Source organism: Crinia signifera, chromosome 6 (assembly GCF_055691185.1).
Source record: "Crinia signifera chromosome 6, ASM5569118v1, whole genome shotgun sequence".
Classification (NCBI taxonomy): domain Eukaryota; kingdom Metazoa; phylum Chordata; class Amphibia; order Anura; family Myobatrachidae; genus Crinia; species Crinia signifera.
The window spans coordinates 173043519-173058656 of record NC_139222.1 but is presented as its reverse complement, the minus strand read 5'-3'; the positions used below and the strand labels follow the sequence as shown (position 1 = coordinate 173058656).

Here is a 15138-nt window from a genome sequence, read left to right as displayed (position 1 = left end):
CACAACAGCTGGTGGGCCACAATGTTGAGTAGTGCTAAAAACACTAAAGAACTTTTATAACTACATTTTATACTTCTCTATTGCATTTGCATATGCCATTTAGGAAGATGGTACTGACAGATAAAAATGCTATAAATATAGGCCTCACTGGGACAGATTGTTAGAATGCAGTATTGAAAAAGAATAGCCTTGGTGAATGGACCAACTGCCCCTACAATGGGAAGAGATTGAAATCAGTCCTCTATCTGGTGCAGGTTACTTGTGGTAGTCTGTTGGATGAGCATAAACGAGGTTAATATGTTACCTTGCTCTCCTCTTCCAGCTGCTTCTTCAGGTCCTCGGCTTGAGTGGTGAGTAATAGTTTTGTTCTATTCAACTGTGTCGTGCGACTCTCCATCTCATCTACTTGATGACTTAATTCACTGTTTTCTACTGTAATAAAAAAATACATTTTCTGTATAAGATAATCTGATCCCTCGGGTGAGACCAATTTGAATGTGAAATGGGCTAATTTATGAACAGGAAAGTCAAATTCAATTTCCATAGAGCTGGGTCACATAATGTGAAATATTTTCTCAATATGTGTTCTTCAGAATTAGTAGTATTGTCTGGATAAATGGCTAATACCTACAGCCTGGCATTTATCTCCACAGTAATGTGCTTTATATTCAAACACAAGGCTGATCATAAACGCTGTACGGGTCATATGTTGTGGTGGCCTATTACAACCAACAGCCCTGGGCAGCACTCAGTAGTTATAACAACTGCACAACACATCCAAGTACATCCAAGTACCAAATGTTCATGATATGTTTATTTTTTTTTTTATGAAATAAAGTAAATTTTTATTGGGCTACACATATAGAAGTATAGTCACAAACAAAGAAACGCACAAGGCTTACAGGATCAAGTGACAAGGAGGTGACTGGGACACATGAAAATAATACTCAAATATCACATATACATATAATAAAACAAACAATAATATATAGATAGAGGACAAGTGGGGATAGACACAAGGAGAGGCCACTAATGAGCATGGGTTATAAGGTCGACATGCATTGGGTCGACCACTGACGGTCGACATGGCTTAGGTCAACACCTGAAACAGGTCGACGTGGCTAAGGTTGACATGGTTGGAAGGATGACACAAGCATTAGGTCGATAATGGGAAAGTCGACAGTTAAAAGATCAAAACAAGGTTTTCACATTTTTTTGTCTCAATTGTTGCCATGGACACCGTCTAAGTGTACCGCGTCACCTCGCATGGCTTAATGCGCTCACCATGCTTCGGGCACACTATTTTATTCTCCTACCCCGCCATAGTGGATGGTAGGGTATGAAATACTGCCTGTCAGCACACGTCGGCTAAAAGAAAAGAGAAAAACTCATGTCAACCTTTTGGCTGTCAACCTTCCCATCGTCGACCTAATGCTGTGTTGACCTTCCAACCCTGTCTACCCTAGCCATGTCAACCTATATTGGGTGTTGAACTAAGCCCTGTTGACCTTCAGTGGTCGACTCAATGTATGTCGACCTTAATTGAGTCAACCTAGTGACTGTATCCCCTACTAATCTAGTAATCTGCAGAAAATATAAATGTATCTTTTATGGCGGTAGAAAGGATTTATCATATTCCATATCTTTTGGTCTTGTCCCATAATTCTCAAATACTGGACTGCATTATTTGAACTAATATCCTCAGTGCTCAAGACCGCTGTTCTCCCAGACCCCTCCCTTGCCTTGTTTCATGTCTACCCCCGTGAGATACCCTCTGAGAAGAGACTAGTTATGGACCACATACTCATTGCTGCCCGAGCCAACCTAGCTCAACAATGGAAACAACCCGCACCCCCATCCCTGTCACAGGTAATCTTGAAGACGAACCATCACTTTCTCATGGAAACAAGCTCAGCCCCATATACTCCGTCATCTACCTCCCTCCACCTACGCTGGCTCCCATAGCATACTTATGTGACGGAAGGTGAGGGTGCCAAGTTCTTCCCCCACACATCCCCCTCAGACCCCCGACAGTTTAGCCTGAACGAACCCCCAGAGGTTCAATAGGGCTGTAGAATATACATTTAAAACTTACCCACCCAGACCTCCCTTCCTAAAACCTGGTAATAGGACTTGAATGATTCCTGCTCTGTTTGACTGTCATATTGTGCTACCACTGCATTGTTCGCTCTGCATAGCGAAATGTTTGATATTCTAATTGTTTGTTGCTCCCAATACCCCCCCCTTCCAAACCCCTGAAAGTACCCCCCTTTTTTTTTTCTTTCTGTACCCCATTTAAAAAAAAAAACCTGTTTCAATAAAAATCATTGATGTTAAAAAAAAGAAAGGATTTATCAAGGTTATGAAAATCTCAGTAGAGGGCAATCATTAATTAATTAATTAATTTATTTATTTACAGGTTTGTTTTTTTTTAAAGATATTTTAATGGGTTTTCATATTTACAGTTTCTTATATAATGCAGCAGATTCTGTTGCGCTTTACAATTGTAAACAGAGATAAAACAAACTGGGTAACAACAGACAGACTGGGAGGTAGGAGGGCCCTGCTGCAAGCTTACAATCTATAGGGATATAGGAGGGAAACACAAGGACAGGCACCAGTAATAGCATAGCAGTCCCACCAAGTTACAAGTCCAGAAGGGAAGCTAAATAATACATAAGTGCCTCAGAGGGTTATGCGTATGGAACTTAAATATGATAGGCTTGCCTGAAGAGAGTTTGGAGGCTAGTGGAGAGTCTTATTGTGCGTGGAAGGGCATTCCATAGGGTGGGTCCAGCTCTATGAAAGTCCTGTAATAGTGAATGGGAGCTGGTGATCCATGCAGAAGAGAGACACAGATCTTGTGCAGAGCGGAGTGGTCAAGATGGGAGCTATTTTGTGATAAGTAAAGAGAAATAAGCTGGTGCAGTATGGTTAATAGCTTTATATGCTAGCAGAAGGATTTTATATTGAATATGGTAAAACACAGGTAACCAATGGTGGGACTGGCAGAGCGGATCAGCAGACGATGAGCATCTTGCAAAGAAGATCAGCCTAGCAGCAGCATATAAAATGGATTGCAGTGGCGAGAATCTGTTCTTCGGAAGACCAGTTAGGAGACTATTGCAATAATCAATGCGGGAGATTTAGTAGTGTCTTGTGTGAGATAGGGTTGTATTTTGGATATTTGTTTAGATGCATGTAACATTATTTGGAGACAGAATGAATGTCGAGTTGTCAACAGTGATGAAGATATAGGGTGACCAACTTTCCAATGGGTGAACCCGGGACGGGGGTCCGCCCCCCCCCCCCCCCCCCCTCAACCAAGGAAATTCGGGATATAGGGGGGAGGCATCCCTCCGATTTTTTTTTCTTCATATGAAGTACTTTTAGGTGCGTTTTCCTTGCATAAAACTGTAGTTAACTCGTAAGATGAGTAGCCTAATTCATTTGGAAAGGCCCCACTCTCAAAATACCTGACAACTCCTAACTGCAGACTTTACAAGCCCTATAGACACCCTGGTAAAGGCAATAGACTTACGGCCTTACGCCCATTCTCGCCAAATGTCGATGAACGAACCTCCGGTCCCTATTTGCCACCAGAAGCAGAGCTTTCTCACGCCGCCATAGCGCTCGTTTGCTGGCAGCAGCTCACTCACGCTAGTAATCACCTCAGCACAGTGTCTGACTGATGGCTGCGGCCATTTTGTTGGTTACCTTTGCACATAGCTGCACAGAGCCATGGTCTTCAGAAACAAGGCCGTGACCCTTTATGTCCGCATAGCTGGAGCTCAGTCACTGGGGTATCAGTATTCACTGTACACTTCCCATCTCCCGGGCACCGCCGGCAGAAGGCATATCACATGACTGCATACTATCTGGACATTGTAGTTGTACCCGCTCATGCCGTCTGAGTTTGTATTGCGAAGGCCTAAAGTTGACAGATGTTCGTCACTTAAAACCGGGACTTTCCGCGTCCTGGGATGGGTTTGGCCGGGACGCGGGATTTACGAGTGAAAACTGGGACAGTCCTGGGCAAACCGGGACGGTTGGTCACCCTACTCAGGATGGTAACTGTTCTTAGCTGGTGGGAATATAAGTAATTCAGTTTTGGATATATTGGAAAAATGTATATGCAAATATTAATTTGCATATAAATAATAATATAAAAAAAATACGTCCGTTCATATTGATGGCACATTCGTATTCGTATTTACGAATACAAATGCATACGCCATCGACAGAATACGAATAGGAATCCCCATTCAAAGGAATGGCTATTCCTAATTTACTAAGTGGCCATATGTAATATCCAAGTCCCTGAATGCGGGAGAGGCTTGCTGGGACTCATAGTTCCCAGGGCCATCTTAAGAGCATTAGGGGCCCATGGGCAAAACAGTGCAGTGGGGCCTTATATACATATATATAATGTGTGAGTGTGTGGTTACATATATAATCATATATACAGTATATGAGGTGAGAGCATGGGAGAGAGAGAGGGGAGGCAGTGTGAACAGAGACTATGGGAGAGAGGGGGCAGGGAGAGAGAGAGAGCACAGGAGAGAAAAGAGAAAAAGGGATGGTGAGAGAGTGAAAAAAAGGGGGGGGGGGATGGGAGAAAGATGAGGATGGGGGGATAAAAAGAGGCAGGGGAATGAGAGAGGGGGTGTGAGGGGAGAGAAGGTGAGGGAGGGGGTCATGGGAGGGACGAGAGAGGGGAGGCAAGGCAAGAGGGCAAGAGCAGGGGTTTCAAAAAGGCTGACACTTTTATTCGTATTTTTAGTAAATTTCCCACAATGTCTTTTACAGGAAGGCTACAAGTCCCAGTAAGCTTCCCCTAAATCATGGAATTTGGGGAAGCAAACCTAACAGCATGTGGGCATGAAGGACCTGCTAATACTGTAGCTATAGTCTCTCTGAAAAATAATATTTAAATAAAGACAGTATGCACATACTGAGACAGTATAACATGAATACACTTACATATACTGTGCTTACATTGTCCCCATTCATGCAACTTCATCCCAGATGCCCGTAAGCATGATACATGTTGCCCCCCCTACCATGCTGACTCTTGGGGTGAGATTTAATGGGATGAGATTTTCAGAAAGTGAGAGATTTGGTGAGAAATCTCCAGTTTTTTTAAAGCGGCAATCATTTACACTGCAAAACCAGTTTGATTTTGCAGTGGAAATGATTGCTGCTTTAAAAAAAACCTGGAGTTTTCTCACCAAATCTCTCACTTTCTGAAAGTCTCATCCTATTAAATCTCACCCTTGATTTCATTGGTAATTATTATAATGGGCTCCCCACCAATCAGGATGTGACCCTCAAACCCCCATTAGTACATTTTATAATGCGCTCCTCAACCATAATGTACTACGTACCTCTATACAGTAAGTAATTATTATGTGTGTCCCCATTTGTGCTTGCTAGTACTAGCGTTCCCCACCCTGGGCCAGGTCTTTACATTCCTTCATTAATCACACTCACCATACTAATGTATGGTTATGGGATTCAGCCACAGAAGTACCACTGGAGAAGTCAAGAACTTTGCCACGTGAACAGCTTGAAGCCCTGTTTTCCACAAAGCAGGGCATTTCTATGTCTCATGACATGACCCCATCAGTGGCGGCTCCAGAGGGGAGGCTGCAGCCCAGTTCAAAATTCAAATAGAAGCTACACCAACTGCCACTCTAAACACTGCCAGTAAGTCACAGCCAGCTATGTTTAGCAGTGTTTAGAGTGGCAGTTGGTGTAACCCCCCAACCATCCTTTTTGCAAACAAGTTAACTTATAATAAGTATTTTTCCCTGATCTAAATACTAATCTCTAAATAATAATCTCATTATTTTGACCCAACTACACTTAAAAAAGGCCAGTTCAGTAATTATTTTGGCTAAAGGGTGCCTTGTAAAAATCTTGAAGACACAAAGGGTGTCTAGAGCTGAAAAAGTTTGGGAACCACTGCCCTATGCCCTCATGATGCTGGACATGATTTGTGGGAATGGGCGTGGGACGGATATCACTGTAGGCAGAGTACAGGAAGATTGGTGTCCTACGTGTAACCTTGTGGGAATAACTGCCCAGAACAGCTGCTGCCCGACGCATCAATCTCCTCAAGAGGCACCATAGTAAGCACTGCAATATGCGGGCGCCCGCACACATCCATCCCCTTTCCCAACATACCTGTACCTGAGACATAGAGAGCCAAAGCTGGGGAGAAGGGTCAAATGGCCAGGAAGAACATAGGACACTGCTCTTCTGTTGTTCTGATGCCTGCTCCCAGTTTGAAGTGAGTGCACGCTGTCTAGTCAAGTCTCATCTCACACCCCAACCCGTCACCTCTCATGCAGGCATGCATTGGTACTATCATGTACAAATTATGAAAACAAATGTACTGTAGGCTCAGGTCAGCCCTGTACCCACCCCTGTCTTATCCAAGTACCTATAAACTGTCTCCTTCTGCCTACACTCTGTCAGCATTGCCTCATCACACATATCTGCAATGCTGTCATGGTAGGTGATGCACTGGAGAAGAAAAATACAGGTGAATTGCAAAAATGTCACCCTGGCTCCTCTTGAGTTCTGACACAAGTCCAACTTTCTGAGGCACCTATGACAGACAGACTACATTTTTTGTAATATAAAACATATGATGTAATATTATCCTTAGTACCCCCATCCCATGTCCCTCTACAGCTCATTGGCAGTGCTGCAGTACTGTGCTCAGTGTTCCTGATAACACCTGCCCATCCCCTCTTTAAGGAGAGCCACTGCTAGTGTGTGCCTGGGAGAAGCAACCAGAGTGCTACAGTCCACCAACACCTGCGTTGGACTCACATTACATCCATGCTAGCCCCGGGGCCCAGATCACATTCAGCTACATAGCAGCAGGCGCTAGCATGGAGGGCAAGCACCACTGTAAGTGAACAACGCTCTGCTCCTCTTTCAGATCACTAAGTACATGAGCAGTGGCGTAACTATAATTTGGGAGCCCCCCCCCCCCCCGCCGATAATAAATCACGCCCCCCCCCCCTCCACCACCCCGGCCGCCCATGCCTCCCCATCCCCCGCATATTTACCTGTATTCGCTGCGCTGGTCCCGGCTCCCCTCCTGGCTTCATTCTGATGCTAAACACGGACCATCACAAAATGGCCGCCCCCATACAGCAGACAGTTTCATAGAACTGTTTGCTATATGGGGGCGGACATTTTATGATAGCCCGTCAAAATAGCATCAGAATGATGCCAGGGGAGCCGGGACCACCGCAGCGAACATAGGTAAAGCTGCGGGGGATGGGGCATTATAAAAGCACCGCAGCCCCCCGGCACCCGCACTTACCCAGCACCTCCCCATGACCGCGGGGGCTGCGGTGCTGTAGCTACGCCACTGTACATGAGTCAATATGTCCAGGACAGGGAGCAGGGGCTTTGGCTGCTGAGACAATGGAGGCCAAATGTGTGCATTCTCTGCAGCTTAGTGGAGGCTGGTGCTGATTCTAAAAATACAAGGGAAACCTATGCAATCCTCCCCATATTTCGACCTTAATGCTGCTGGTAACTGTTGTGTGGAAGGAGCAGGGGCGGATCCAGGATAAAATGACAGGGGGGGCACCATGATAAAAAAGGGTTTGGGTGGGGGAGGGGCGGTGTTAGTAGTGCCAATGTACATGCTAAGAGAGCGGCAGGAGAGGGTGGGAATGGAATTAAAAATAGGCCCTGGCATTTAAAGTATGCAGGCCCACCATGGCGATAAAAGTGAAGGATGTAGTTGTGTGCGTGCCAAAGGCGCGCTCCAGAAAAGGGTGTGTGGCCACTCAACAGGGGGCGTGTCAACACCATATACAACTTCTACACATTATGCAACAAAATACTAGACCCCATTATACTTGCCCCTTACACATGATGCCAAATGGAATGAGCCAAAATTGACATAATGCCACATGGATTGAGCCAAAATTCAAATAATGCCACATGGATTGTGTCAAAATTCACATAATGCCACATGGATTGAGCCAAAATTTACATAATAACACACACGGATTGAGCCAAAATTCACATAATGCCAAATGGATTGTGTCAAAATTCACATAATGCCACACGGATTGAGCCAAATGCATAAAATGCCATACGGATTGAGCCAAAATTCACATAATGCCACATGGATTGAGCCAAAATTCACATAATGCCACACGGATTGAGCCAAAATTTACATAATGCTACACGGATTGGGAAAAAATTCACATAATGCCACACGGATTGAGCCAAAATTCTCATAATGCCACATGGACTGAGCCAAAATTCACATAATGCCACACGGATTGAGACAAAATTCACATAAAGCCACATGGATTGAGCCAGAATTCACATAATGCCACACAGATTAAGCCAAAATTCACAATACACTTCATAAACAGGGACATTGTCCACCAAAGGCGCGCATTAAACATTTACACCATAATGTCCATTACACGCTAAGTTACACGCCATTATGTCCATTATGTGTTATGCCAAACACCATAATGCCTATTAAAAATTATGCTACATAAGTGCTGCTTCTCTACATGCTCATTGCCAAGGGTTCCATGCTCATTGCCAGAGGTTCCATGCTCGTTGCCATGTGGGATTACATGCTCATTGCCAAGGGGGAATACATGCTCGTGGTAAATGGGGGACAGCCGCCGCCAGGCAAAAGTGATAGCCACTGACAGTGGCAGAGCCTGGCTGTATTCAGAGCACTGCAGGTCCCGGCTATTTAAAATAATACCCCTTTCACACCAGAAAATGCATTCCCAGGTTGGCCCCTTTTACACCAGCCTAGTCCCTGCATTTTCTGGTGTGAGGGGGAGAGAAAACCACCCCTCCCCCCTTTAACCAGTTATTTCATTTAACCGGCTATATCTTCGGAACCAACTGACCCATTTACATGAGACAAGTATTATATTGAAGAACTTTTGAGTGGGCTTTGAATGATTTTGGTCCAGTGAAACTGGAACGTTTGGTTCCAGAGTAATCTGCCCTCAAAATCATGAACAGCCATGAAATTACATTTCAAAAATAAAAAAATCGGTTTACACGCAATATCTCTGGACCAATTTGGACCAGCCTAGTATCATATTGAAGGCCCAGCGATTTGGAATTGAATGATATCAACCACAAGCTTCTGTGATGCCAGGGCAGGAACTGGCAGCCGTCGGAACCGGGTGTGGGTCGGAATTGACGGGTCCCATATTATCCTATGGGGAAAAAACGTTACAGGTTTGCCAGGCGATATCTCCGGTTCCCGGGGGGCTAGAGACACGGGGCTGGGCTCGTTGGAAAGCCCTGGCCCTCAGCTACAAAATAAATGACAGGGGGGGCACGTGCCCAGGTGCCCCCCCCCCTGAATCCGCCACTGGGAAGGAGCCCCATTAGCAGACTGTCGCCGCTCTTAATAAAATATAAAGCTTCTATAGCTTCCCTTAAAAACATGAAATATTGGGCCTTATTCTAGTTCACACTTAGAGGCAAATTTCTTCTCAAATGGACAAAACCATGTGCACTGCAGGTGGGGCAGATGTAACATGTACAGATAGAGTTAGATTTGGGTGGGGTTTTTCTTCAAAGTGAGATCTATAATTCACAGTGTAAAAAGAAAGCAGTCAGTATTTTCCCTGCACAGAAACAAAATAACTCACCCAAATCTAATTCTATCTGCACCTGTTATGCTGGCCACACATCAGACCAACTTTCCTCCAACCATCCAACTAGTTGCTTGAATGCTTGAAAAATAGGGTGCTGGATGGAAGCAAATGTAATATTTACATCAAAAATTTGCTCCCAAAAACTGGAAAAGGACAAAAACTGTCTCTCAGACACAGTACTGTAGTTGAACCTGTTTGATTTAAACAATTTGAATGTTTTTGTGCATTTTCCTGGGTTTGTGAGCATTTTTTTGATTGTCCTTTGCTCCCATCCAGTACCATATTTTTATTCCAGCCAAGCAACTAGTTGGATGGTTGGAGGAAAGTTGGTCTGATGTGTGGCCAGCATAACATCTGCCCCCCTGCAGTTGACAGGGTTTTGTCTACCTGAGAAGGAATTTGCCTCTTAGGGTGGGATGTACTAAAGGGAAAATGTGGTAAAACGGGGGTTTTACCACATTTTCCGATGTACTATTACCCGTCCACCCCGTTTTCGCCAGGCAGGGTATCACCACCCTCTGGGTGGCAATACCCTATAGAAGCCTATGGGCTTCTTTTCGCCGCCTGCCGCATCGCCGCAACCCCGCCGCCTCGCCGACCCCCCCTTTTCCCCTTTGGATGCAATGAAGCCCATTCCCCAATCCTCGAATCCCCTTACACCATGTGCTTCCACTGACAAATTGTTAGATTTGAAGTCATGCTGCTCTGCGAGAAATAGGCTTATGATGTCACACAATAACATTGGGGCAGATGTATTAAGCCTTAGCAAGAGATAAATGCAAGGGTGATAAAGAGAGATAAACGTCCAGCCAATCAGCTCCTTACTGACTTTTTTCAAACACAGCCTGTAACATGGCAGTCAGCAGGTGATTGGCTGGACGTTTATCTCTCCTTATCACCCTTGCATTTATCTCTTGCTAAGGCTTAATACATCTGCCCCATTATATTAAATGTAAAATTCAAAACGAAAAACACAAAAACCTACATACTCTCATTAGAGCATAACAGTGTGATCTACATTTCCACCTTACAATAAATAATGTAGTAATGTGTTTTCTTTTTGCAGATAGATGCAAGCTTGCTAATAAAACTATTCATGGGTGAAAGTGTGGTTCATGCTACATCATAAGCAGGACATGATTGAATGACAAGCCTGTGACATTGTCTCCTGCCAACCATCCATCACCAGAGGTTCATTTGTACTGGGAACCCGTCCTCATCATTGTCAATCACAAACACCTGCCACAGATAATAGTGATGAATTGGCAGCAAGGCGCACTCTTATCCTTGAGAAAACTTCTCATTCTTACACTTGGCAACTTCCTTGTCTATTATTTCACACTACTTCATGATTAAATGTGCCTGTTTGCTAAGCCATTCTATTTAACACTATGGCACATCAATAATATTCATTGTAAAGGTGGTGGGTCACTTATCTTGTATTTTGCAGAATGTTACAGTTTATAGACATTGTTCATTAATGGACAGTCTGTGATATTGATCAAAGTAATTGGAGAGAAAACGTGACAACGACAGCTAAATGCCACCATAATGTCTTTTCCATATGTATATACAGTAGAAAACTGGCGGGGGTCCTGCTGTCTGCTGGACGGGATTGCACCCGGGTGTCCCATATTATAATAATTGAACTAGGGCCCTAATGCAGACGGGACTCAATGTCCCACCTGCCGGGGAGCGAAAAGGGGGCGTGGCCGCGAGTTGCAGCCGGGAAGAGGCGAGCTGCAGCCGGCAGCTCGTCACTTCCCGGCCGTTCTCGGCAGAACAAGCCCGACAGCTAGTGATGTCGGCTCGTTCTGCCGAGAAACCCTGCTCAATGCTGTCGGGGAAGACAGCATTGAATAGGGCTCAGCGAGCATCTCCACTACAGGAGATGCTCGCCGGGGATTGAATATCCCCCATAGACAGGTATATGTTTACATCCGTTGTTTGAGAAACATTTCTCCTCTGACAAGAAATCATCATAAAATGCATGTTTTAATGTCTGTATTTGAATAAATATTTTATATTTAAAGAAATTTGTCTATGGATATGTAAAATAAGGTTATGTGTCATTGGGTCGACCAATATTAGGTCTATGTGCATTGGGTCAACCACTGAAGGTCAACATGGCATAGGTCGACACAGGAAATAGGTCAACATGGTTGGAAAGTCGACACAAGCATTAGGTTGACCATGGCTAGGTCAACAGTCAAAAGGTCGACATTGGGTTTTTTGTCCCGAATGTCGATATGGTCGACATGGACACTGTCACAGTGTACCACCGGTGATGGCAATCATACATTATCAGGGAAGTCCAGGAACAGAGCAATTACTCCCTCATGGAGAGGGTCATGTAGGCAAGTATGAAATATACCCTCACATGCAGAGGCAGATTTTCCACAAGGCAACGTAAGCACCGGCCTAGGGCCCAGCAGGCCCCATAAAGATATTCTGGTATTAAGCCTACGTCCAAAATAACTAAAGCAAATTCAGATTTACACACATTTCCGGTATTCAAAAAGCTTAGCATCTATTGGTAGACTGTGCAGGCACCAAGTTACTCTATCGATGCCTCCTGCAATCAGCAGCAATGATATAGTGCTATGAATTGTTTGATGGAGGAGGGCCCCAAACTGGTATCTTGCCTAGGGTCCACTGAGGTTCTTATCTGCCTCTTCTCACACATGCATATAAGGGGCAAGTACTTGGAATGTGCAAAAAGGTGGTGTGTGATTTATCTAGTGCGCCTCTATACCAGCAGCCCAAGAAAGGGTTCCCAGTCAGTTCAATCAGCCGACACAGTGTGTGTATAGAAGGATAGGGGGTTAGGGAACCATATAACTCAGGCGCTTGGAGTAAGATGTTGCAAAAGCCACTATCTCAATGGTAGAAATTTATTAAAAAATACATGTATAAAAAGATTGAAAAAAGAAGAAATTTTTTTTTTTTCACTCACATAAAAATTCAAGTAGATTGTACCAAGTCAGAATCGTCCCGTGTGTATGCAGGGAGTGGAGGATGTTTTTAAAACCCGGATTTTTAAAGCCCGGATAGAAGGAGGTTTTAAAAACATCCTCCACTCCCTGCATACACACGGGACGATTCTGACTTGGTACAATCTACTTGAATTTTTATGTGAGTGAAAAAAAAGTTACGTTACAAAAGAAACTGCTATTAGTAGAAGGATCTCCTGACTTTACTAGTGAGCCCCCATAAAGCATGGTGCATGGTATAATGGGCAAAGGGATCTATTTTACAATGAATAGCGCCCCAGCACAGATGGCAGAATCTACAAAAATGTTACAAAAAAATAAATAAAACACCTGTTGCTATAATAAAGAAATCTAACTGGATTTTAGACCAAGGCATTGTATTACTTATTGAACATTGTCTGCAGAAGATGGCCTCCGATAAGGACACAAAGATTCTCTATCTCGAAAAAAACAAAGAGATCTGGGACAGTAGCGAGTTGTAGACCACAGCAAATGGGATCATTAATTATATGATTCTAGGACATGGTATCTGTATGGTCTGCTGTCTATATCCACTTTCCTATCTGCAAAATGAACAAATCTTATACGAGCCTCCAGCCTAGCTGTATAAACAGCTTCAGACTTTCCATTAATACATCTTATTTTCCACCTGAATGAGGTGTCACGCAGTAAATACATAAAATAAAGAATGATGTTATGTAGTTCAGTTTTATTTTTCAGACAGTTGATCATCTCCAGGATTACATCGGGAAGAATATGCAGCTGCAGGGATGAGGATGGGTTAGCTTGCTATACTTTGTCATTTCGGGTAAACCAGTGTAACAAAACAGGCAGGTCAGGATAACGGAATGTGTTTTTTTTTCACTTTGATTTTCTTCCACCTGTAAAATCAGCAACTACAGTATTTCTAATTTCTGAGTACTGTATCTGTTTTCCATTATATATAAAAACAACTGAAATGTTTGTGAATGTCAACAGTACATTTGCAGTATATTTTGTTAAATTACGCTGTCTATAACTACAAGTCCAATTTTAGACACCATTTATTAGCAGGTCAAGTTAGGTATGTATGCTCTGCAATTTAATGAAGGCTATGCCCCCACAACCAGTCCCACTGCTAAAGCTGGGCATACACTAGGGCAGTTTCTGACCTCGCATGCAAGTCCAGCCAAGCCTGGCTGGCACTGAAACAATGTTTCTGCAGCTGGTGCCACTCGCAGGCTCTGGCACAATGCCTACCCATACGGAATGGCTGGGAGACTCCCGAAAATCAGGGCCCCGGAATGTTGGGCAACCCTTCTGCTTACCAGCAGACCCCCACCCCCATCTCCCCTGCAACAGTGTTAAATGACCACAATTTGCAGGTTTCCGGGGTGGGGCTAAATATGCAAATTTTAGTCCCTCTCCTCCCCGAAGACACGCCAATTGCGGGATTTATACTACTGGGGGTGGGGCTTGATGACGTCTACATCTTGCCCTGCCCCCAGAAGTGCTGCTGACAGTCTTCTCTTCGGGGTTCTCCTGGAGAGGAGACTTTAAAAGTAGGCAAGTATGGACTGAGTGCATTTCCTCATATATTTTCTGTAGCAACTCACATTGCACTTCAATGCAATTTATAACCATCCACATCTTCAGATGCAGCTGTAATGTGATAATATTGGCCACATTTGCAATGCTATAATTGATTAAATTGCACAGATGTATTTATCACACGCAGAGATAGAGCTAGCAAGAAAGCTATATCCCTGCGATAGCTCTCAGCAGCATTATCATGTGATGTGCATGTGCAGCCACCGCCATTGCACCGCTACCACTGCCACCAGCACACACCTCCCCATTATGATCACACCCCCAAAAACCACTGATTACACTCACCTATCCTGGGAATGGCTAATCGGAGCTCCTGCTGAGCTGCCAGTCATTGGTGCTTCCTGTTTCTGTGACCTCCGGCACTGTAAAGTGAGCCCTGTGAATTTGCCATCTGAAGTTGAAGTTATTGCCAAAGGGTTCACTGAATTTTCTTTTTTCAATTCTGTTTTTTTATAGTAAATTCACCCAGATCACATTTCCCATTCTAAGTATCGGAAATGAGACTCAAAGAGGAAGTCCTTCCTATCTAACTTGCCTATATGTACCCCTCTCTAAGTTGACGCCCCTATGCTACCTGATTGGCAGATCTAACTGCCACTCACCTGAGATTTCCTATGGGCCTTATCCTATCTTTCACTAGCTTTATTTACAATCACAAATTCACAGGCTCTTAAATGCACTCGAGCCTATACGGCCCTTGTTCTATAAAATCATAAATTCATCTTGAGTGATGCGCGGGGGGGGGGGGGGAGGAGCAGGACAGTAGGAGAGGTGATAACATTGTCCTTGCCACCCTTAACTTATGCACCCAAGCTTAGGGTCATGGTAAGAGCTGCACTGTAAAATGAATAGCTAAGCAGAATACTTAA

At 44.1% G+C, this 15138-nt stretch overlaps 1 protein-coding gene across 1 annotated transcript in view; it reads right to left on the bottom strand.

Annotated features, from left to right (window-relative positions):
- Window positions 1-15138, bottom strand: part of LOC146008647 (myosin heavy chain, skeletal muscle-like) — a 162804-nt gene that overhangs the window by 63163 nt on the left and 84503 nt on the right. Inside the window, exon 6 of the mRNA XM_083148149.1 lies at window positions 305-432. Within this exon, the coding sequence (XP_083004275.1) occupies window positions 305-432 (128 nt within the window). The remainder of the gene's footprint in view (window positions 1-304; window positions 433-15138) is intronic.